The 26,051-nt window shown below is 41.3% G+C and overlaps 1 protein-coding gene across 1 annotated transcript in view; it reads right to left on the reverse strand.

Annotated features, from left to right (window-relative positions):
- Window positions 1-26,051, reverse strand: part of Ltbp1 (latent transforming growth factor beta binding protein 1) — a 403,424-nt gene that overhangs the window by 123,090 nt on the left and 254,283 nt on the right. The window contains 6 exon segments of the mRNA XM_028873448.2: window positions 25-123; window positions 623-722; window positions 4,018-4,040; window positions 5,870-6,097; window positions 8,542-8,709; window positions 15,847-15,969. Of these exon segments, the coding sequence (XP_028729281.1) occupies window positions 25-123; window positions 623-722; window positions 4,018-4,040; window positions 5,870-6,097; window positions 8,542-8,709; window positions 15,847-15,969 (741 nt within the window).

A 26,051-nucleotide genomic window follows, 5' to 3' on the forward strand; every position in this document is an offset into this window, starting at 1 on the left:
GAACACAGCAAATTCTCCACTGACCTGTTACTTGAGTAGGAGCAATCACCTGACTGGCACTAGATGTGGAAGCTTCAGGAGCTACCTCTACAGGCACAGGGGGTGAGGTCTTTTCAATCACAACTGTGTGAAGAAGGGAGAGATAAAAAAAAAAATTAAACCTTGTTATGTACACTGACATCCTGGGGCAAAATGGAAGTCTAACTTACTCTAAAGAAAACAGTAGCTTTGTTCAAGAACTGATAACAATCTTGAAAGCTCATGGTATTAATTCACACTTCTGGTTTGACTGTTTAGTTAAAAAAAACTGAGAAAAATTCAGAATTCAAAAAATATGACCATTTGATAAGTAAAAAGTTTCGATATTTGCACAGTGTATACTAGTCCTGATCACTGAAGATAACAAAAGGCTGATATTTCCTATTACACTACATATATTACTCTTCTTAGATGAACATTGTTCTAGTGTAGGAACATTCTAGATTGTACATTTCATTGTAGTACATGTAGGAATTTCACAATAAAATTCAATGATACATTAACAATCAAAGACATAGGCATAAAAATTACAACGATTTTTTTCAGAATACCCTTATCAACAACATATATCAGCACAGATTACCTGGAAACTGTGGATGCAGATGAATTGTTGAAATGCCTGGGGAGAGCTGGGGTTGCCCAGGTTCAAGTCTGGTTTTCTCTTGATCCAGTGAAGGTATTTCCTGGTGGTTGTTTTTCATAGAGAGATAGAGACAGAGACATAAAGTGGGAATTACTTTTATTTTCTCATGTAGTGTTATTTTTATCTAATTAATTGTATTCGCAGAAAGGCAAAAATATCATAGGATCAGATACACACCTATGTATGTGACTTTAAAAAGTGGTGCTGTTACAATGTCCAAACTTTTATTTCAGCAGATATATTAGCTAGCTACACACATGTTCTCATCCATTTCCTTGGACTTCAGAGTCAAGCCTTGAAAGCAATGCCCTTGGCCCAGAGTTCCACGTTTGATCTCCAACTGGGCAACCCTAACCCTAATTGGGAACTAAACATCCATGCCAGTCACAGGGGGCTCTGTGCCACATCCACATTTTGCAGATTAAGTGAATGATGGGTGTAGCAACTGAGCCATAAAGAACATCCACTAAGTCCAAGTCCATTAAGCCAGGCAGTCGCTGTGACCTTCTTTAGCCCACCGCTAATAAGGTACCATCCGCCTGTTCTCTCTCAGCAGTGGTAGGTTGTCATAGCAATAGCAGCTGCAGTCTTAAAGGACTTGAGGCTTCCTAACTCAAGCCAAAAAGGAAAAAAAAAATCCAACCATCATCATGGCTCAGCTTTCAGCAATAGCGCTGTAGGGGCTCATGCCGATGGGATAGTTAGTCTAGTTAAAAGGGTCTGCCCCTTTACTCATACCAGTGTGGGGCCAGAGAACTCACAACACCTTATTAAAGGCATTCATCAAGTTACTTCCTCACTGTTACCCAACATCTCTCCTCTCTGGCTTAACTTGCAGAAATCCCACTTCCTGACCTCGTTTCACTCTTGACCTACCTCCTGGCTAAAGTTACTACCTTTTATGCTTCTATAGTAGATACCCTCACAGACGATTTCATCGAAACCCAATTTTATAAGTATGAATTCCTACAGAGTAACTTTGGACATGCTACAAATTCCACAGACTCCCATGCCTGACCCCTCCCCGACAAAATCCACCAGCCTCCAATGCTAACTTCATCTTTTTCGGTCATTGCCCATCATTCATCCATCCCATCCAGATTTAGTCACATTTTAGGGCCTCCTCTTTCGTTCCACACCCCCAAACCTGTCCATGTTCAGTATCCTTTGTGGTGAGCCACCTTTTCTAATCCATGGTCCTCAATGCTGCAGTCTGGACTTGTTACTCATGCTCAGCTCATTGTAGCATCTAACTGGCCTCTCAAGCTAGCAGACTCCCTACCTCAGTTCATCCACAACACATCCATCCGGGAAACACTGACCACTCATTATATTCCCCACATGCCCTTCTCTCTGTCTGAAGGCAGACTGACTTTTTGTTACTTGTGAGAGATGGCCTCGCTCAGTCTCTGTGACTTCTCCCCCATAGCCCACGGCAGATAGCAACAAAGAGCAGCCAGCATTAGCTTACTTTATAGGCAGGATCTCCCCATCCACCTTAGGCATGGCCCTCCTAATCAATACCACTTCTCCACTTCACAGGCAGGGACTCAGTTCAGCAGGCACTTCCTCACTGATTACAAGTGTAGTTCAGTATTTCTAGCCCATCAAAACGGGACCATGTCCCCTTTCTAACCTGATTTTTTTGCTGCTGTCAATGAAACCTTCACTCGTAAATGTCTCACCCTTGGACTAACCTCCATTCCTCACGTCGGTCTTTAAGATCACGAGGCCTTTGTAAAGTATCAATTCTAAACAGATCCTGATTTCATTCCCCTTCCCAACTATCCTCTTTTAAATTAAAATGTACGGTCTTAACTGTACAAGGAAAATGGTCAAATGAAGTTAAGAGCATATAAGAAAAACGTTTGCGATCTCTTTCTGATTCAATCCCCCATTCCTTCTCTCTCTCTGTCTCTGTGTCTCTCTGTGTGTCTCTCTCTCTGTCCCTCTCTCTCTCTGTGTGTGTGTGTGTGTATGTGTGTGTATGCATGCTTTCATACCCATGTGCTCACACATGCATGTGCACACACACTTGTGCCTACAATGTATCTTCACCTAGGTGTGTGTGCATGTAGGGGCCAGAGTTTGACATCAGGTCTCTTCCTTGCTTGCCCTCTGCCTCATCTTGGAGACAGTATCTTTTCTTTCTTCCCCATTCTCAATTACAGTTGCACTAAAACCACACCATAATAAGAGAAGAACAAAGCTGAGTTATGAAGGGTTTGTTTAGGCAGCTGACTGGCATAGTTACAAGCTCAGTGAGTATTTTCCCCCTTGGATCATACAGAGCTAGATTCAAAATCAACAAACTTGCAAGCTACCGTACATCACCCATCATTCAAGATGCTAACTGAGCCACAGCTGTGCTAGTCAAGTCTGATCCATTGTAGTTCTTTCAGGCTCACTATACCATGAAATATCTCAGTATAAGTGTTATCATCCCACAGCCATCATTTCCTTATTCTGGATTCTTTAAACACTCATATGGTAACACATGCTACATGTAACAATTGAAACACTATTTAAAACAGTTTATTTCTACATCCTTCCCCCATAGGAGTTTTAATGCCTTAATATATTCTTGGCAACTGGATGAATGATATAAAAATGAAAAACACTTAATAATTACATAATTTTCATATTATCAAATAAAGAATCAAGGCAGGAGAAGGGGCAGAGAAGATGCAATATTACATGAACAAAACAATTCAGCAAAAAAAAAAAAAAAAAAAAAAAAAAAAAATGTTCATATTTCCCGCTATTGAGTTTCACTATTCCTAACCCCATCTCAGGCTCCTAAACCCAAAACTGATCAAATTTTCTCTAAAACTTCTAAGAAACAACATTTAGGTATTTTATTGTGGCTTTAAGGGTAAGCGCTGTTTTTAATCTAATTTGATCTAATTTGATCCAAATGCTTGTGTTAAATTTTAGTTAGATTAATTAGTGTCACACTTAATTTTATATGCATACTGAGAATACATAATTGGGTGAACACAAAAGGGCCTTTCTTCCCACAGTTAGTCTAGGCAACTAGTTGACCCTATGAACTCTGCTCATCATTTTCTTCTCTCCAGAATTCAGGCAAGAGATGGTGTTCCCCACCCAACCCCAGAAAACTATTAGCCATCACTTTCTGAGCACTGGGAATGGCAACATCCATTTAGAAAATCCTGTCATACAATTTCTTGTATTAATGAATTGTGTTTCCTTACAGAAAATGATCTATAATATGAACATCCTAAAATTAAAAAAAAAAATCATATACATAACCTTAAAAAGTGTCTTGAAGTAAAAAAGAGAGAAGACTTAAAAAACAGTGAATGAATTACCTTCTCAGGAGATGCTGTTACCACTAAAACCAGAAAAGAGAGATGGGAATTAGCAAGCACAATCCACTCATCATATTTCAATTTTTGAAAACATTAGAAAGCCATATCTCCCCCAAACAATTACAAAGCAAATTAAGTCAAATGTGGAATTCCTGTCATCTGCCAATTGCGAGAATTTTACACATGAGTGCAAAGAACTTTCTGTGCTATTTCATTGTTCTACTATCAAAGTTCAGAGACCAAAGGTTCAAAGTCTTTCATTCAAAATTAAGGAAATTAACCTCAATTTTAAAGAAAACACTTTCTGAAACATTTCTTAATGCTTAATTTTTAGTTTGGGAAACTTCCCATGTCTTAGAAAACAAACGCTTCTAGTGTTCAGAAATCCATCCGATGTCAGTGTTAAAAAAGAAATGATATTTTTTCATTGAGACATGAGAATCGGTACTTCATTTTTCATATAAACCAGTTTTTCATGAAGCCTTCTGATTATTTTCATGTAGACATGCTAACTAAATCAAACAAAAGCCAAACCCCATAAGCCAAGAGGAGACAATTATAAATTCGCATCAATATAATTAGCAACTTCAGTATTACACAATCACTCGTGTTGTTGTGGTGGGGTGATGTCTTTGTATTTTGAAATGCTTGTTTCATTAAGCAATTCTTAGCACTAGTCCTCAACTTTGCTTATTACTTGGAATTTTCTGAGTCAGTATGTCTCCTTAACCATTAGCAAAAAGCAAAAAGGTTGGATGCATTAATTCCAAGAAGCAATGAGGTTCCCAGAGAAATTAAAGCCCCTGCTCCTTCAATGGGAGGAAGCTAACCTACTTTCTACCCTATAAAACCCATTGCTAAAAAATTCTAAAGGCAGAACCACACTTATGCCCATCTCCTTCTTCTAAACAAAGGATGAATACTCTAGGTCAGGGTTCTCAACCTTCCTAATGCGACCCTTTAATACAATTCTTGTGTTAAGGTGACCCCCCCAACCACAAAATTATTTTTGTTGCCACTTCATAACTGTCATTTTGCTACTGTTATGAATCATGATGTAAATATCTGACATGCAGAATGGTCTTCGCTGAAAGGTTTAACTGAGAAAGGGCAGCCTGACCCCCAGAGGGGTCCTGACCCACAGGTTGAGAGCCACTGGCCTAGGTGGACAGCGACAACACTAGGTGAGGTCTAACCTGCTCTGCCTATCCAAGGAAGAAATAGAGGGCAGAGAGTAAAAGAGCAGAAAGAGATAGGCTAGAAGGCACCAAGCTCAGAGCCCAGAAAACCCCCTACCACCAGGGAAGAAGGTTATGCCAAGCTCCCTACAGGACCCACAAGTGGGCACCCCAAATCCTTACCTAAGTATCAATGGCAAAAACCAACAAGAAGCTTTTTTTTTTTTTAGAGGAAATACACACATGACTAACAGACCTAAAACTGTTCAGTTTTCCAGGAGTGAGGGCTTTTCTGTGGTAATCAAAATAGTCAGAAAACTAGAAATACTGCTCTATCCACCAAGGAGAGAAGAAAATCTCTCTGTCAAAACTAGAGCCCTTTAGACTCTCTGCCCTTGGCCATGGGTCCCATTATACACTTTTTTTTTTTTTACGACAGATAGCAAGTCGTGTCTGTCTTGGATTTCTCAGAAAGTAAATGAAAGGACCTCACATTGACAGAACTAAACATCCTACGACACCCAGTCCAGCTTCCTCATCTATTCAAGAATTACACAGTAGAAAATGTCAGCAACATTAAGGCTGAGAGCCATGGTCCAGAAGGGTCAAAATAGACAAAGAAGTGCACATACAGAGATGGGCAGCTAGGACCCACATCCAGCATGTAAGCTTACCTTCGGGCTCCGCCACTCCTGGCCCGTGTTCCCGCGAGGAGGTCAGGGCCTCCACTGGCTCTTCCTTGGCTGGGAGAGGTGGAGGATGAGTACTTTTAGCAACAGGTTGAGTGTTCTTTGGCTTGACAAACACAGCTTCTTTACCTATATGCTGATGGACTGGCCTGCGTCTATGAACGCCAGAAACCGTATAACCCATTCCACCAGGACAGATTTCCTTAAAAGCAGCTAGATTTGGGATGGGAAAATATTCCTTTTAAAAATCTAACAGTGCAAACTTATACAGAGGAAAATATCATGATGAATATCTTTTAATAAGTCATTGCTAATATAGATACATTTCAAAACTTCAGAAACAGATGCAAAACGTAAGCAAATGGTTTAAATTCCTGATTAAACTTGGCACTAATTTTATATATCGTATTTATATGCTAGTAGCCAATATGCCACTATGTAGACAAAATTATATATGTAAACTCTATTACATGAAAAGATATGTAATATACTAGCAGTCATTTTAAGTACAGGTGACAAGTGTCTCATATGTGACTACGGAATATCAACAACAGTCAGGTTCTCTCCTGTCCCCCTGCTTTTGTGCTTTTATTGGTTATTAACGAAGAGCTCAAGGGACGTCTAAGTTAAATGACAAGTACTATATCTAGGAAACTGGGGGTGCTGACACCCTTCTGAATTGTTTCCAGTTGACAAACCCAAGGACTCGGCCAGAATGGCGCGCTACCGCTGGAATGGGGGTCCTGGTGAAGAAGGGGTGAAGAGGGGCGTGGTTTTAAAACGGTCCTTCAGGTAGTGAGAAGAAATCCACAAAGTGGAGAAGCTACAGACAGTAGCCACTGCAGGAAGGAAATGCCAGCGCAAGCTGTTGCTCTCAGGGATGACAACTGGCAAAAGCCTGGTCAGTTTCATGACCCAGAGGACAACGGGACATTTTGTACCATGTAACTATCACACTTGCCAGGAAAAAAAAATCTTTATTGTGTCCTTTTTTTTTTTTTTTTTTTTTTTGTCCCTCTCCAAGTGGACTGGGTATGGTGTGTGGTTTGCAAACCTCCAACCTCCAGCAGCAATCTCTAAGAGTGGGTGGAGGGGGAAAAAGACAATGGTGGTTGTTGGTGGTGCATGGCAGAGGCAAACTCCACATACAGCCTGGGCTGTGGGTGTTGGAAGCAAATGACCAAAGGCAAACAAGGGGGCTTACGGTCCAGTCTTTATTTCCACTTTTAAAAATCGAAGTAAAATAAGTCATTTCCCACTTTCACTGAACAAGAAATTGTACTGAATAGACAGGGCCCAAAATGATTCCTTAAGGAAGAGGAAACTTTACAGTATTCCTTTAAAGTGTGCTGAAATATTAGGTTTTCTAGGGAACCTACTCGGACAGAGAATTCTTTAATAAGGGATAGTTCCAGAACAAAGCATGGTTTCCTACCCAAGCACATATTTAATTAAAATCATCAAAGGAGAAAGACTTACTTAAGAATGAAAACTGTATCATTGATATCATTTTTGAACGTAGTTACTATACTTTGGGAAGTAGCCCTGATGAACAATCCCCAGCTGGGTTATACTTTGTGTATGGATTAAAACGCTGTCAAGATTGAACTTCAAGAGAAATGGGTTTATGAATAGCAAAGCTTTTTTAGTAATAAGTGTGTTAGACTGCACAGCAGGGCTCTAGAGCCTATGGGAAGAGTCTAAAAGCCATCCACTCTATTAATTCACCAACAGCAACAATATCACTTTTGCTTTCATTGTTCCTTTTGATCCTAACCACTATGAAAGGTGAACCACTATGAATATTGAAGTTCACATCTAAATTCTGTCTACTGTTGTGTAATTTGCTACTTTCAGACATTACATGGCCCTAGAGATATAATGCCCTCCCCTACCTGGGAAGTTTCTCAAGAGTAAACAACTAGTGTTGGGTTTCGAAGCTATACCAAGCCAGTGAAAAAGAGACCATGCCTTCCTTGCCCATAAGATGCCCAGTGCTTGCAGATCATGGCTTTCTCTCTTCCATTGAACTCCTTTTGACTCTGCTTGAGAGTTTATTGATTTTAAAAGTAAGGCATCTAGAGAAATTTACCCTCTCAGAGCCCTGGGTAATTATGAACCCAACTGAGGAGTAAAGACTCAACTTATTGACACTTGACCCCCTTCAAAGTTCATGGTGGCTTTGGCAAGATCTCCTTTAGAGTTATCTTCGTAGCATAAATACAAAACTGAATACAATTCTTTGTATTTCTTTGTATTTCAGTAGCCAAGTAAATAAGTCAATGTCCACAAGGCCGTTATTGTGGAACGATGGGCGGTGGACCATTAGGAACGCACATGGCCCTGTACAGCTTTCTGGTTTTTATACTTAACTATCAGTCTTCGAGTTCTGGAAGCTGAGAATAAAATGAAAGGGTTTATCTTCTTGGCTTAACATTCAAAAGGAAGTCTACTGTTGCCCAGAAATAATGGGGAATTCCTTTGTGCATTTTTTTTTCCTGAGTGGAGCTTCTGCAACTATGTTTTCTTCAGTAATGATACAAACACATTATACCATTAAAAACAAAACTGGGAAACCAAAAACGACCCAAGCTGCTGAAGTCATTTTGTTCCCGTGGCTGGGAACACTTATGTGTGTGTCGCTGGCCATGGCTTACCTGTACCTGGGAGCGGACATTTCTCACAGTGTGGTCCCCAGGCCTTGCCCACACTACAACAGCAGATCTGCTTGGTGAGGTGAACAGAGAGAGGGTGCATACACTGCCTTCCGGGGCTGACAAGGCGGTAACAGGGCCCCTTCTCTTCCGACATCACAGGGGGGTCCGCTGAAGAAAGAGACCAAGCCTAATGTCACTGAAGAAATGAGTCATCCCGACTTGAAGTTAAAATAAGATGGCCCTTAGAGCACGGTGAGAGACCATGCTTTAAGATAAACCCATCTAGGTTAGGGCAATCATTCTTTTTGGCTACGAGTCCATTCGTTAAATCATTCTGGGCATCAGAGCACCAAATGCTATAACTAGTTATTCCTGTAACAAATATTAATATAGGAATGTGTGTATAAGTTAAGCATTTCCACAAATGCCGGCCTGTCCAACAAACCTAGTCATTTACGATTAATCACAACCATGACCCATGACCCTAGACTGCCCGCAGAGATGGTTCTAGGACAATTGGTGAATGTCTAGGCAACATGAAAAACAGGAGTGTGGTTAGTGCCATAGACCAGCAGCTGCCCTGTTCAGATGGAGAGCTGGTGGGAGCTCGGAAAGAATCCTCACCTAAGGCCAAAGAATATTAATGGCGGGCGGGGAGTAGCTGCTGACCTGCCGAGACACACAAAGTCCCGGTGTAGCAGAGCAGACAAGGTCTCAAGACCTCATTCTGTGCTACAAAGACAACCAGGCTATGACCATCCAACTCCATCCTTCCCATTCTGATCTTCTACTGCACATTAGCAGTGGGTGGTTATCACTCAAATGCCTGGTGCACAAGGCAAACTTGAGAGCATGTGTATTTCCATATCTCTTCGCTCTCATGGTATCATCCCGATCTGCCTTCCCTCTAACCCCTGGTTCAACTCATGATTCAACCCAACTTCCTGCCCTTCTCTCTTTGACGCACATTTCCACCTTTCCTACTAGACTGACTTCCTAGGTTAGATGCTCTAAAAAGAATCTGCATAATTAAACTGTTCAGCAGAGGAAGACATAAGGGACATGCTGGCACCAAAGTGTGGATGACCACTTGCCTGGTCCCCTAATTTTTAAGAAACTTGTTGGGATGGTTTAAATGGGAAATGTACCCTATAGCGTATGGCATTTGAACCCTGGGTCCCCAATTGGCAGTTGTGTTTGGAGAGGTTTAGGGGGTACAGATTTACTGGAGAAAGTATGTCACTGGGGGCAGGCTTTGAGATAAAACAAACTGACATTACAAGTGAACTGAGAGTTGAGGATAGGGGTAGATGAAAAACTAGAGCAATCCTGAAGATTCCAAACCCACACATGTGCTGAGGGCATGGATCAGGGATAAAGCACTTGCCTAACTTGCACAGGGCCACGAGTTCAATCCCTCCATATGGCAGAAACATAATGAAACAAGCAAAATCACCTTCACAAAATATGCCTAATAAAGGGTGCTCTTGCTGCGGTTTCTAAAAGAAGTGGGTAGATAGAAAAGTCTGGAACTCTCCCACTCCCTCTCACACACACTTTCCGGCTTCCATGCAAATAAGCTCTGGAAGGTCAAAGGTCACAGACTAAAAGTAAAAGAAAGCTTAGCAGCAGGGTACTAGACTCCCAAAGGGGAGTAAACCCTTGGAATGATTGATGTCGCTCACATAATACACATGGGCACTTATGAGTGTGCGTGCACACATGTATATATACTCATTAGAACCCACACAGAATTCTCATGTAGCTCACAGAGGATTTTGCTCCAGAATTTCCTTCCTCAAATGACTGAGTCGTACTTATAACCCATATTCCCACAGAAGCAATGTCAAGACCAGAGCCTATTTTATACACAATGGGGCTTAACTATAAAATTAATCACATTAGTACTGCTTCTAGGTTTGAGGGCCACAGGCAATTCAGAGCAGACCAGTTTCTTCAAATTCCCAGCATTTGTCCTGTGGTGATCAATATCAATTGTTGTTGTATTCGCATGGGAAATGCCACCCACAGTGTGTTTGAATGCCTGGTGCCCAGCTGGTGATATGGTTTCAGAAGGCTATGAAACCTTTACAAGGTGGAGCCTTGGGAGCTCTCTAAAATTACATAATGGTCGCTTGTCTTTTCAGACCATTTCCCTCTTCCTGACTCAGCCTACGGAGCTCTGTGATTTATCGGCCATGTGACTCTCTGCAAGAACCTTACTTTAGCTCTTTTCTGCCTCAGTTTCTTCACTTCTAAAACAGGAAGAACAAGCATACATATGAGATCAGGGAGATCTCATAAATACTACATGTGACAATCCGTGCACAGGACCTACAGTATGGTCAGGCACTTATTAAGTACACAATAAAGATTATCGCCACCACGTTTTCTCATAGTTACCACTATTATCTGGGAGCAAAGAGGTAGCAGAGACCTGTCTATCCCCCAGGCCATGGTGCCATGGCCTATAAGGAAAGATAGGGTCCCTGAGCTGAGGTAGCCATAGAAGAGGTAGAAAAAATAGGAAGCACAAGATAGATGATGAAGACGTAATGACTTCCTTGAAAGCCAAATAAGACAAAAGACAAGCTGACAGGCTCCACTTGGTGGCCTGAGCCAACAGTGTTAATGTGAGCACCAAATAATCAAAAAAAAAAAAAAAAAAAAAAAAAAAAAAAAAAAACCACTCAGTTGGCCAGGAAGCCTGATTTAGAGGGAAATTAGGAGAGTTAGAAGAAACTCTATTTCACTTTCTAAAACACTAAAAGTAAAATCTAAGGCGGTGGTTCTCAATCTTCCTAATGCTTCAACCCTTTAATACAGTTTCTCATGTTTTGTGACCTGCCCCCCCAACCTAAGCCATACAATTATTTTCATTGTTTCTTCATAACTGTAATTTTGCCACTGTTATGAATTGTAGATATCTGTGTTTTTTGATGGTCTTAGGAGACCCCTCTGAAAGGATCATTTGACTCCCAAAGAGGTCATGACCCAAGGGTTGAGAACCATTGATCTACAACTATGCAGTTCAATACATCAAGCAAGAGGCAAATATTACTAAATAAAACTTATATAAAATTAAAAGTTCAGTTCCTCCGTTTGGACTGACGAATGTCTTCTTTAGACAGCAGGGATGCAAATATTCCTACTGCCTCTGATTGTTCTAGCAGATGGCTTCTCAGTTTAATGCTCAGCACACTTTTCCTGAAATGGGCCAGATAACAAATATTTTAGGTGTTGTAAGCCCCACAGTCCCTGTTCCAACATCCTAACTCCACCATGATTACTACAAGAGCAACCTTAGACAACATGTAAATGGAGATGGCTGTGTACCAATAAAACTTTATTTACAAAACCAGACAGTGGGCAGATTCGATCCATGGACAGCAGTTTGTCAACTGCTGACTCAGAATCCTAAATCTGGATGCTCCAAATCCTAGCATTAAATCTCTACTGTTGATTATTAGCTATGTGATCTGAAGAAGTTTCTATAACTCTCAGCACTAATTTCTATTGTGTGAGACATGAACAATATTAAGACATTTGATAAAGAGGGTGGAGAAACTAACTAGAAATCATATATATAAATGTGATTAGTTTTTTAGAAAGAAGCTCCTCTTCTTTGTCTCATGACCTCTAGGGCAATCGCAGAAGTTCCTGAGCACATCTCCTTCTTGGCTTCCTGTTTCTGTCAATTAACTCCAAGTTCAAGGATAGAGAACACATAAAACCTCAAAAGCCCCAAGGCAGATTTCTTTCATCTGGGGATCTTTCCTGAGCTTCAGCAGCAGTCAGTATGGGATGCTTAAATGCCCACAGAAAAACAAGTACAGCTTCAGAAGGTAGAAAGTCTTCCTTGATGTATTCTACCTTTCTTCAAATTATTGTGATAAGCCCACACTTTTCACTTTTCCCCATAAGACAGGCAGGGCAGGCTTGGAGTATACTGTCCCAGCACCCTAAGCTACAAGCATAGGTCCAAAGAGCCAGCAAACATCAGCATTTTCCTCCTCTCTTCTTTTTGGCTCCACGAAGTCAAGGACAGAGAGTGGGCAAGGCAAGAAAAGCAAATGGCTGCACCCTTTGGCTGGAGTCAAGGAATGCAGAGGGTGTTCACCTTGCTGCACTCAGGAACACAGAGAGCTTCCCAGTGCTCCTCAGTCTTTGCCAAGTGCACTTCTTGAAGTTCCCAGAGTCAGCCACGCATTCATGGCCTGGATGTACCCTAATTTCATGCTGCTGAAGCAAATGTTGTCGGTCTCTACCACGTGCTTGTACACTCAAGCCTTGGCTGGCATGTGCGCACGTGCGCGTGCGTGCGTGCGTGCGTGCGTGCGTGCGTGTGTGTGTGTGTGTGTGTGTGTGTGTGTGTGTGTAAGCACTTGCTCATTTCCTAATCTCCCTTGCTACTCTCCCATGACTATGAGAGGCTACACTCTCTGTTCCCACTTATTGAGAACATCACAGTTCTCCTCGGATTCTTTCCAGCTGCCTTCAGACTCTTCAGCAGTTTCTTCATCAACAAACCAGGACAAATAGGTACAAATCACAAACCCTGAAGGAACTGGACACACATCCGTGATACCACATGTGGTAAATTCAGAGAAAGAAAAGAAATACATCTGTGGACTCCAATGCTGGAAAAGGGCTCAATTTTAACTCTGAGTTCTAAACTGGACCACTTGAACTAGCAACAAATAAATATCCTCTTAATACTTATCATTTCAGCTGTTGCAGCTGAACCGTAAAATTGAAATATTTATTTTTCAAATAAGAATGGATGGTTGTTTAATAAGTTCAGAATTATTTGGGCAATGACAAGGAAAATAAATTCTAAGGAACTGTGCAAGTGTTTCAAAATTCACATTGGCAGGTCTCGACAATTTCATTAAAGCCTGGACGTCTGCCCTGATGTCATGCTAGACATCAGATCTTGTCACACTTTCACAAGTCTGTGGCTAGTTCTCCAAGTTTACCTAATCTGCAACCTTCCATGTGAGAATTCTAACCAAACTATGTCAAGTAAAAAGTCATTGACAACAAATTCTGCATCAAAGCTCTTTAAGATAATTGTTGCTTACATTGGAAACCTATTTAGAGGTTTATGTAGTTCAAAGTAGCTGAGAGACACCTGTACATGATCTGGACATTATCAACAGTTTGGTTTGCGCCCTAACATTCTAAATCCTTACATCATGTTTTCAAATATGACTTGTATGAAAACTTTACAGTCTAATTTAGTCACCTCCAAAACGCCCTCTGGTTAGGTGCCTGTCTGCTTCAGATCAGAGCCGCCCACAAAAGAACACAGAAAAGAGAAAGAAAGAAATAAGACTTACGTGCACAATTTCCTAATCTGCATTTGTCAGTTTGTAAAGGAAAACAGGAGTCATGAGTAACAAGGCTTCAAAAGGCTTACATCCACCAAAAAGGACTTCCTTTCGTCATTTCTACATCACAGCTTAGACAGAGTTAAGCTGCGCTAAAGCTGAAGGACCATGCCATTGGGAAGAAGAGTGTTTTCACTTGATCAAATGTGAGGCCGGAAAAGCAGGCTGCAGCTTAATAAACACCAAGTCCACATTAGAAGAAATTCAAAGGACCTAGCTGGATGGACACATGCAGAATCACTCTTCAAGTTACCTTTGTATCATTGTATACAGTTGTTTTTGTTTTGTTTGGTTTTTTTAATGTACATTGTCTACCTACTTTCCTAATAAAAAGGTTACAATGAAATATGGCTATCTTTGAAAATTCTGCAGTTGGGGGCCTGAGGAGATGGCTCAGTGGTTAAAAGCTCTGGTTGCACTTCCAGAGGACTGAGATTCTATTCCCAGCATCCACATGTTAGTGTATAACTGTCTATAACTCCTGTTCCAGGAGATCCAGTATCGTCTCCTGGCTTCTGTGGGCACCAGGCATATAGAGGGCACACAGACATATATGGAGACAAAACATTCACATACGTTAGAATACGAAACAGTATTTTTAAATCCGCATTTAAGGCCAGGAGAGAGCTTAGTTGGTGAACTGCTCACCCTGCAAGCATGAGATCCTGAGTCTGACCCCAAGAATCCATGTAAGAAAAATCCAGGGGTCTGGCTCCTGCTTATAACCCCAGTGTTGAAGAGGTACTTCAGCACAGAGAGATGGGGATCCCTGCGAATCACTGGCCAGCCAACCTGGCTTACTTGATAAGCTCCAGGCCAGTGAGAGTCCCTGGCCCCAAAGGGCGAGGTAAATGGTGCCTGAGGTATGATCTTGTCTACATACAGACACACATATACACACCACACACATGCACACACACAGAGGCTATACTTGCAAGGCCTTTTTACCTCAGGTGCCTCCAATCCAATTGGCATACAGATTGCATAATCTATGTTGATCATATAAATACTCTAGTGAATATCCTGGATTCATTTTCATGAAGAGGGGGCCTCTTGGGTTAAATCATATTTCAATGTTAGAATATGTGGCTTCATGGGAGACTTTTACCTTTACTATATAGGAAAGAAAACCCCAGGGACATTCCCCCCAAACCACTAGAATCCCTTCGGGGCCCTTTGTAGATTCAGAGGACATTAGAACAGGGCCAGAAAATCTGAAATGCATGGGCTTCAGAATGATTTTTCCAGGCTTTTCCAACTGAGAAAGTACAGTGAAACCTCATAAAAACAGACTCTGGTGACTCAGGATTTACAATCATTAAAGGCAGGAGTTGAGACCAAGTCTGAGCTAGCCTAAAGAAGACTTAAAGATTCATGAAGAGGAAAAAAAAAATCTGTTTTTATCTCCCATAACCACAAAGGACTGATGTACCTATTTCAACAACTGTTTTCTCCCCACCTTCCTTTTTTGTTGTTTGTTTGTTTGTTTGTTTGTTTGTTTTTCAAGACAGAGCTTCTGGGTGTAGCCCTGGATGCCTGGAACTTGCTCTGTAGACCAGGCTGGCCTCACCTGCCTCTGTCTCCTTAGTGCTGGGATCAAAGGCATGAGCCACCACGGCCTGGCTAACTCTTTTCATTTTTATCCAAATCTATTCCCTCTTTATGATTATGCCCTATTCTGTGTTTTTGCTGTGAAGGACTTTTGAATGTAGTTAAAATGCATCTTGGAGGCAGTCCCGTGATATGGATTTAGTTTACCATATTGGCTTGGTCTCCCTGCTCTTGTCCTTTTTATTTATGACATTTTTCTTCCATATTTTCAGCATCCACTTGAATATTTTCTTCTTTTGGATAACCCCCCCTCCCCAGACACATGATCAAAATATAGAAAGCCAAACTGATGATTACTTACGAACACAGCTTGAAAAGGTAGGGTCGGGCCCAAATCCCATTTTGCAGGAACATCGGTAGCTGCCCATGGTATTCAAACACTCACCATTAGGGCATACACCTTGTAGCTGACATTCATTAATATCTGCAAGAAAGCAAAAGCCGTTCAGAAGGAGCAGCCAGCCAAGCCCTGGTGTGCAGATTCCGGCTGTTCTCATGTTCACTTTCTGCTTTGCTGCAATAATCTTGGTTAAAGTAAACAAAGGGAGAATACAGTAGGAACAGAGGAACTAAAATTAAAATGACTGGGTTTCATTAAACATTTGCAGTTGTATCACTAGTTCTGATGCACATACTAGTCTTAAGTGCCGGGAATGCACCAGCAGACAAAACTAAGCAACGGGGCCATCCTCACAGAGCTTTTATATTAGTGTATGCTGAGCATTGTGGAGCACATGGGTGAGGCAACAATCCTTATTCTGGAGACACTGACAGCCCAGCTGTGCATAGAATATGTGAACCGCTAAAGCAGTCAAGAATAGTATGGTACCCAAACCAGAACTACTAGAAACTGACATTCAATTTGGAAACTGCCTACACAGACAATCAAGAGACCCTGAAAAGGGTTAGGGGCAGTGTTGGGGGTGTGTGAGACTTCATCAGGGTAGAAGTTGGGTGCATGTGCGTGAGGGGGTGCTGGGATGGAAGGAATATTCACATGGGTAGAGACTGAAGCATGAGCGTAGAGATTGGCCAAGGGAAGGGACTTGGGAAATGGTAAGTCAAGCCACTGAATGGAAATAAGATTTATTGATAAGATAAATAAGGTTTATCAATAAGATAGACATCTGCACACAGAGCTGGTACATGCCCAGCTGGACTTGGATTCAATCTTACTGAGAACAGGAAGCTATACTGAAACATTTTGAGTAGGAAAGCTCTGTTATCCACAGTAGACACCAGGGTAGTTCACCTGGCCAGCCTATGGCTTGGTGAGCAGAGGACACAGGACCAGCCACTGAAGGATGACGAGCCACAGTGGTGAGTCAGTGATGAGCCATGTGGGCAACAGTCAGCATAACCAGGAAGATGAGGAAGGCACAATTCATTTTTTTAAAAGAACAACTGACAGAGTATGACACTTGACCGGGCCACCCAAGGCTAGACAGAAAATAGGGAAGAGGACTCAAAGACGTCCGGAGGGCTTTAATAAGAGAAAAGAGGAAAGGCTTATGAAAGGAGAATGCTTGAAGATGAAGAATTCAGTTTCGCAGCTAAAGGTCACATTGTGACACCCAAGCAGAAATATTCAGCCGTAGAAGATTCTGGAACAAAGTGAAAGAGGTATATAGTATGCCGGGAAACATAGAGACTGCCCCACAGTCCAGTCCCAGAGAAAATCAAAATGAGCTGAGAGATAATCTACAAATGTGGTTACGAGTAAAAACTAACACAAAAGCTTATATCGTCCCTTGTAAATGTAATGAAAAATGAAAAAGAAGAATAAGTTAAAAATAAAAAGCCAGTAGCCATTTTTATTTGATCCAGTGTGGGCTATGAAGCTTAACAGTTAACAGATGTTGGCTGTTAGAGCTTCTACGTCAAGCAATATTTATGTCTTTCCATCAGGAATTCTTCGGCAATCTTTTTTATGAAGGGTCTTAAAATATTAATTTCCTAAATTAAGATTGGATGCAATGTTAGAAAAGTGTTACAGAATCGTCATATAAAAGTGAAATACTTCCCTTGATTAAATCATTATTTAAGAAAATATTATTTAAACATGGATGCTAGGTGTTCTAAAAATTCATACTTATCTATGTTATACATATTTCATCTAAGACACACTTTTTAAATTTTTACTTTTTAATTCTTTTCTGTGTATATTCATTGTATGAGGTATTAGGTTCTGTGAGGACACTTTCATATAAGTATATGTTATATGATGAACAGTTTTTTAGTTAGGGACAAAATGGAACTTGGTACATGACATACAAATGAGAAATTAGTACAGACATGTTATATAAGCTCTACAGACTGCCAACTGGGATGCATCAAGAGACAGGGGCCGCTAGATTACACCCAGAAGAATACCAGGCCCAGCACCTGGTGGTCTTCTTCTTTATCAGGCTGTGCACTGTGCTGTAACAATCATTTATGTGTAGCATGTCATTGAAAATATTCCCCATAACTCATTCTTCTTAAGAAAATCACCATGAAGGACCAGGAAGAGAGCCAAGTCCAGTTGGAGCTTACACAGTACAAGCAAAGACCTTATCATAGGATCCAAGTAAAGCCTGAGGTTTGGGTAGCCAGCCAGTCGAGATCAGAAACACCAGACCAAAAAAAAAAAAATCTTCATTTTTCTATTTCTCTCTCACATCTGTACTGGACTATGATTGTTAGCCTTCTATTCAGTGGCATTTCTACAATACATTCCATGATCACTTCTTGGGAATCAGAACCTTCCTTTGTTACAAGGCTTTTAAAGGGCCTTCATCTGGCCTCACTGTTGCTGTCAGGTCAAGGTTGAAGGTCCTCCATCTTCTGACCCATAAATGCCTCATTTATAACAATTGACATGAACTCCTTTCCAGTGCTTCTCCTTTGGACCTTCCATAGCACAGATCACAGCCTTAACCATGATGCCTTGGGACACAGGGACTAAGAGTTCAAACTAAACAAGTAATAATAAGGACCAAGAGACCTATGGATGGAGATATGAACAGGCAAGTTGAGGGCGGGAGTCATGGAAAAGTCTCCTGATTTCTACTACTCTAATAATCTTAGGCCACCATATCCCAACAGCCACTGCCCCAACTGACACTAGGAACCTTGAAACATGACCTTTCTGAACACACTCACAGCTGCCAGGAAGACTCCTACCTCCTTCAGCAGCTGATTGGTTCATATCTTAGCATATATTTCTTACAACATCGTGACCAGAGATGCATTATATTGATATTATGTTTCTCCTATTTATTTTACCTGCACTAAAGTATCTCCATCTGAAGTACATAGCTAAATGTATTCAGGTGTGTTGGCACATGCCTAGAATGCCTGCAGCATTTGGAGATGGAGACAGGAGGAGTATATATTCCAAGTCAGCCTATCTCCGAAAGAAATACATGTGTTTGGAGAGCTGGGAAAGGTGTATGAAAGGTTTTGGAGGGAGGAAAGGAAAGGGAGAAATGCTGTAATTAAAATACAGTCTCAAAAAATAAGTAAACTAAACAAAACAGAAGAACAGCATGTGTGCATATACTATTATGTAGTCACCACCAAGGTCATGATTAAGAACTTTTCTTCAGAGGCTGGAGAGATGGCTCAGAGGTTAAGAGTGAGCACTGCTCTTGCAGAGGACCCGAGTTCAGTTCCCAGCACTCTTGTTGGCTACTCAACTCCAGCTCAAGGAGACCCAACACCCTGAGGCCTCTATAGACACCTGCACTCATGTACATGCCCACACACAGACACGCACATACATACATATAACTGAAAATAAAGAAATAAAAATTAAAAGACATTTTCATTGCCTTAGAAAGCTCTATCCAGCCCCTTCCCAGGTGAAATCTCTGCCCCCATGGCTGGTTATGATTCTGATAGCTGCCAGCTTGCTTGTTCTTGTGAATCATGTTGCTTATCTAATTTATTTTACTCTTTACTATGAAGTTCTTCAGTGTTGTTGCACATAATAGCTCAGTCTTTTCATGGTGTATTATTTGTTATTCTGTGAGGAAACCAAATGTAACCATTCTAATACTGCATTTGGTTTTTTTTTTCCCATTTGAGGCTATTATCATCAATGGTCTGTGAGTATTCATAAACACATACGTGTACACACATACACACTACAGTAACTACCTATATGTACACCTATAGGAATAGACAGGAAGACCTCAGTACTGATTCTCTTGAGCATATATTTGAGAGCAGAATTTCCCGGCCACTAGAAAAGGCTTATATTTACTTTAAAAAGCTATCCAGGAGTTATGCCAACTTCCACACCCAGTTGACAAGTCCTTGTCAACTTAGTATCAATCTTTTGACTAAATGCAGTCATTTTGGCAGAGGGCAGTGTTGTATCCTTGAGGTTTTAGTCGGCTGTTCTCAGATGAGAATTGATGCTGAATATTTTTTCCATACTTTTTAGCCATTGAGATGTAAAACATCTTCCGCTGAAGTGTAAACACTCATAGGAAGTGTTTATAGGTTTGGCGGATTGCTGCCCCGTTGGTCTTGCTTTATTTTGCTTGAAATGAGGTCTCACTCTGTCATCCCAGGCTGACCTAGAATTCATTGTGTAGCTCAGGCTGGCCTCAAACCCACAGCTCTCCTCCTGTTCTACCTTCCGAAGTTCTGGGATTTTAGGGGTGAGCCACCATGCTCATCTATCAGAGGGAGAATGGTCTGTGATCCTCAAAGGGAGATGTGATCCACTCCTGCCTAGAGAGCATCTGGCTGTCACAAGGACTGGGAAACTCAAAGAGGATGGATATCAGGGATACTAGACATTCCGAAAGCAATCCCCTTGACAAAGGTTTGCTCTACCCAGACTTACAGAATGCACCGAACATTTCAGATGTGCAAAACAAATCATTTGAAGTAAGGCAGGATGAGGTGGAGGTGGGAGCTGGCTATGTAAGACTGTCTGGTTTATTCCACTATGTCTCTATCAACAATGTGCAAATCAGACCTTGGGAAGGATTTCATTCATAAATTATCAGCATCCGTAGGTAAACGATTATATCAAAAACTATATAGACATGCTCTCTTTTTTTTGCCATCCTGTCTTCCATCCCCTGCTATATTCTGAGAGGTGTATAGATGGCCTATTACCTTTGTGTTAAAGGAAAATCAAAAAGCCAAAAGCTTGTCATGTATGACTGTTCATTTAGTGTTTCAGAGATCAATAAGAAACATGAACTATCATTCAAAAGACCTTCTGAGGTAGTCAAGTTTCTCTTGACTTTTCTAAATAAAGGGAAAGGAACTGCAGATCCACAGGCAGATGGGGGACAAAACACAGGTTATACTGAACATATCACATCCAGATAAAATAAGCTTACGGACCACTCTAAGCGAAGACGGTAAGGGGCCAAACTTTAACAACCATATGAAATGTGACTGGCAAATTGTGAATCATAATTCCACCCAGACTTCAATTCCTAAGGCTATTTTCCTTACTTAAGAAAAGCTTCTCCCAGCACCACACACATTCAAGGAGAAAATCTTCTAACTCGATTATAAAATATAAGTAACTGACCCTTGCCAAATACAATAGAGATCAGAAACCTCACATTTTATGGGGTCAACCACATTTCTTTAAAGTACTCAGTCTAAGCCAAAAGTACTTTAATACTCCATTTAATAAACAAAATAGGTAAACAATTGGATTTATTCTTTGTTCTTCCTCTGCAGGCCACCATGGTCTCTGACAGTCCATGGGGGCCCTATTCTCATCAGGAACAGCAAGTGTTATGATACAGCACGTGAGAGGCCTTGGTGAGTGGAGCCACGCAGACAGCACTCAGTGAAGAATTGTTGGGAGAAGCGAGAGGGAAAAAGAGAGACAGGGAGGGGGAGGTATGCGCTACCTTGTAGTGAGGGGGGAAGAGAGAGAGAGAGAAAGAGAGGGACAGACGGAGGGAGGGAGAACAATGGGGAGGAGTCCTTCCTTAAAGGGAACATAGGATGACATCACGACACTAGGCAGGCCAGGGTATTAGCTGCTTATTGGCCAGGATTCCAAGAAGTGGGTCTGAATGCTAACAGCAAGAACACTGTACAAAGCACCACTCACTTGGCTCAAGAACCAAACTAAAATAGAGGCAGCAGGAGACACACACCTACAGCCACCACCCTGGCACATACTCCTGTCTCTAGCCCCAGTGCTGTGAGGGCAGGCTAGGAGTTCACAGAGGCAAATGGGAGAGGCTGACATGGCCGTGTCAAGAAAGCAGAACTCGTGAAGCCACATCCAGCTCACAGAAAGATTGACATGTTTCTCCCCTTCCTGAAAACACTTGCAAGTGGCTTTACCTCTACAGCCTACCAGCGCAGCTCTGACTTTCTTGAGAATATCCAGAATACAAAACCATCTAAGTAGTTGAATATTGGCCACATCACATAACTTAGCCTAAAGACGAATGGTCTTCTAAGGGCTGGGGATGTTACTCAGTGGCAGAGAGTAACTACCTGGTATAGACGATGCCTTTAGTTTGATACCCAACCCTGAAGAAAAAAAATAATGTTAAATAATCTACTGTTGAGAGCTCAAAGGTCCTTGTGCTCACAGACAGCGCTAGGAAGGCAGGAATGTTAAACACATAGGGTTGTCTTTTCAAGAGAAAAAAATCTATAACTTGTTTTCTGGCCAGAAGGCTAGAAATGGAGATGGCTAATAGCCTAGGTATCTGTTGTGTTATCTTTTGTGCCAGGCCATACCTATCTCCCTCAAGCACAACCAGAACTGGACGTGGCTAACAGCTCAGATGACCTCTGCTCTATCTGAATGACCAAGACCACACCAGATCCTCCCTTACACCCTTAAGATGACACATACAGCCTATCTACACAGCCCATCTTCATGCAAGAAGTGAGATGTACTTTGAGAAAAGTTCTGATGTAATCATGCCTCCTTGTGCACAGGGGATTGTGTTACACCAGGAAACTTTTTTCTAAATTGTATTCTACTTGGCCGGGCGGTGGTGGCGCACGCCTTTAATCCCAGCACTCGGGAGGCAGAGCCAGGAGGATCTCTGTGAGTTCGAGGCCAGCCTGGGCTACAGAGAGAGTTCCAGGAAAGGCGCAAAGCTACACAGAGAAACCCTGTCTCAAAAAAAAAAAAAAAAAAAAAAAAAAAAAAAAAAATTGTATTCTACTAAATATAAACTGCGTGGTGGCAGACTTTCAAGTCTGAACCAACACTAGCTATGTATCATGTTGAAATGGATTTCCTTTTTGTCTCACATGAATGGTTACTCCGCCAGCCCTAGTGTTTGCAGAGACCACCCCAAAATCTATTAACTAGAGAGAGCTAAAATATAGAATTTAGGAAAATGTATGAGCAGAGATCCTCCTCAAACAGCCTAAGGCTCCAGTCCTGGAGAACAGTATAAATAAACCAATAAGATATAACATGACTCTTCCTCCTGTGCATTTATACATGCACAGCTCAGCTGTGACCCTTGAACTTCAGGACTATGCTGGATGGGTATGTATACCATTTTATGGAATAATTTTTTTAAATCACAAATCACTTTTTAAAGGAGTAAGGGGCTGGCAAATCTAATAGTAGAAATATCCCATTAAGAACCCAGCCTCTGGTATAACTAAGATATTAAATTTTGTAACATGGAGCAATTCACTAAAATTCCCCCCATCTACATTTCCCACCCTTAAAACATGAAAAGGCTAACAGAGATGATCCCCAAGTTACTTGTAGCTTAAATATTCTTTGACTTCGAAACAATCTGCCCGTTTCTAGGGTTGAACATGCTAGAGGATAAACCAAGTATGGCCTTTGACTCACGACATGTTGAATGGTGTAAAGTATACTCATGAGAAATACATATACATTTACACATCTATTTTCCTACAAGAAAATATGTATGTTTAACCAAGTGAGTAATAATTCACCACCTTTTCCATGACACAAGTTGACACAGGACATGAGGCGTGTCTGGTCACTAACAGGCTTTGGGTACAAGCTGACAGTGGCACTTGAGGATCTTTATACAGTGGGGAAACCATAAGGCTTTCTAGAGACCCAGTTGTGTCCGCTTAGCCTTGCTGATGGAGAGAAATCCTAACCCAGAATTCCATCAGCAGCAGGACTTGCATTTGAAGACAAAGAAAAATGCCTTGAGACCAATGTTTTCCTTAGTCAGATGGATGCGTTAGCTATTTAAGAAGATGCATTGGTGTGCTAGACAGTTTTCTGTCAACTTGACACAAGCTAAAGTCATCTGAGAGAGAGAAGGGAACCTCAACTGAGAAAATGATCTGGTTGTAGGTAAACCTGCAGGGCATTTTCTTAATTAGTAATGGATGGGGAAGGGCACAGCCCATTGTGGTGGTACCATCCCTGGCCTGGTGGTCCTGGGTTCTATAAGAAAGCAGGCTGAGCAAGCCAGGAGGAGCAAGCCAGTAAGCAGCACCCCTCTATTGCCTCTACATCAGCTTTTGTCTCCAGTTTCCTGCCCTGTTTGAGTTCCTGTCCTGACTTCTTTCAATGAGGAACAGTGATGTAGAAGTGTGAGCCAAATAAACCCTTTCCTCCCCAACTTGATTTTGGTCATGGTGTTTCATCACAGCAATAGAAACTCTAAGACAAGTGAGATGTGGAAATGGTTGTCTGTAAAGTGTTTGTTGCACAAGTGTGAAGACCTGAGTTCAACTCCCATCACCCACATAAAAAAGTTAAGCAAGCCTGCATTTCCAGTGCTTGTGAGGCAGACACAGGAAGATCTTTGGGGCTGGCAGGCCAGTTAGTATAGCTGAATCGGCAAGCTTCGGGCTTAGTGAGAGACTTTGTCTCAAAAAACATTTGGTAGAAAGCAATTGAAGAAGATGTTCAATGTCAGCCAGCCTTTGGCCTGCACACATATGCACTCATATGCTTATACACCCACATGAACACACACACACACACACACACACACACACACACACACGCACACACACACACACACTTCACTTAATTTAGGTAGGGAAGGCTGCTCTCTAAGAGGACACAGGTATGTAGCAGGGCTGCAAGAAGTCAGTGAAGAATACAGCAAAGGAGGGGGGGACCTGGAGATGCTGTATAAAGACAGCAATCGATAGTATCACCTCATCAGTCAAAATAAAAGCTGATTGGCTACATGCTGTTAAGTGAGAGAGGACAGACACAAAAGAATACATACTGGGCGGCGTTGTGGCACGCCTTAATCCCAGCACTCGGGAAGCAGAGCCAGGTGGATCGCTGTGAGTTCGAGGCAGCCTGGCTACAAGTGAGCTCAGGAAAGGCGCAAAGCTACACAGAGAAACCCTGTCTCGAAAAAAAAAAAAAAAAAAAAAAAGAATACATACTGGGTTGGGCATAATGGCATAAGCCTACAATTTCAGCACCCAGGAGGCAGAGGATCACATATTCAAGAGTATTCTGGACTCCATAATGACTTTAGGGCCAGCATGAACTACCTAGGAGGAGCCTATCTCAATGAAGTAGGAGGAGGAGGAAGTAAAGAGGAGGAGGAGGAAGGAAAAAAGAAAAAGATGATGACAAGAAGGGGGAGGAGAGAGAAGTAAAAAATAATAAAAATTTTGAAAATTTTCTAAAGATACAAAAACTAGTCTATGGTTACAAGAGTTAGAATACTGATTACATCTGGAATAGAGGAAGAAAGTAAATGAAACAGGGCAATTCCAAGGTACAAGCTATATTCTGTGTTGACCTGGGAAATAATGATACAGGAATGTTTGCTTTGTGATAATGTGTTGAACTAGACAATCTTTTGACTCTACCTTGGTATCTGTGCATTGGTCTACTTGTGGATTACACAACCATAAAAAGTTTGTAAATGAAATCATTTCATATATAATATAATATAATATAATATAATATAATATAATATAATATAATCACCAGGTGAGTCTTATTTAACAAATATGATCCTTAAAAATGTGTAAGTTATTTTTTTTGAGTCTAAATAAAATTTGGTCATAGGTACACTTTAGGGAATACCTATAAAGAGCCAGTCAGTGGAAGTTTTGGCATTGAGTATCATTGCCATGAATGTATCAGTTTTGTTCATTATTTTGTTAAAGCAAACAACCAGTATAATAATAAAATGCTAACAAAAGAAAGGTCCATGGACAACTCCTTTATAATCCTTTGAGAGGCTCATCCTGAGTCAGTTATAACTCAGTGAGTTTGGACAGTGAATTAAGCTAATTACATCCTGCTGACTCAAACTGCTGTCCGAGTGTAGGAACAATATCTTAGCCACAGCTCATGACACAACCTTCTATACAGGGCAGGCATGCCCCATCAATTAACATGTGTGGAACAGTGAATCATTGGGAAGGTTTTTAAGACTATCCTTGAAAAGCTAACATTTATACCATCAGTGATAAAAACTCTAAGACATCTTATATTTACATATTTTGACACAATCTGTACCATTTTTGGCAGGTGATTTTAAGGTAGAAAACAGTTTTGGTTTTTTTTTTAACTTATTT

The sequence above is a fragment of the Peromyscus leucopus genome, chromosome 22 (genome assembly GCF_004664715.2).
Source record: "Peromyscus leucopus breed LL Stock chromosome 22, UCI_PerLeu_2.1, whole genome shotgun sequence".
NCBI lineage: Eukaryota > Metazoa > Chordata > Mammalia > Rodentia > Cricetidae > Peromyscus > Peromyscus leucopus.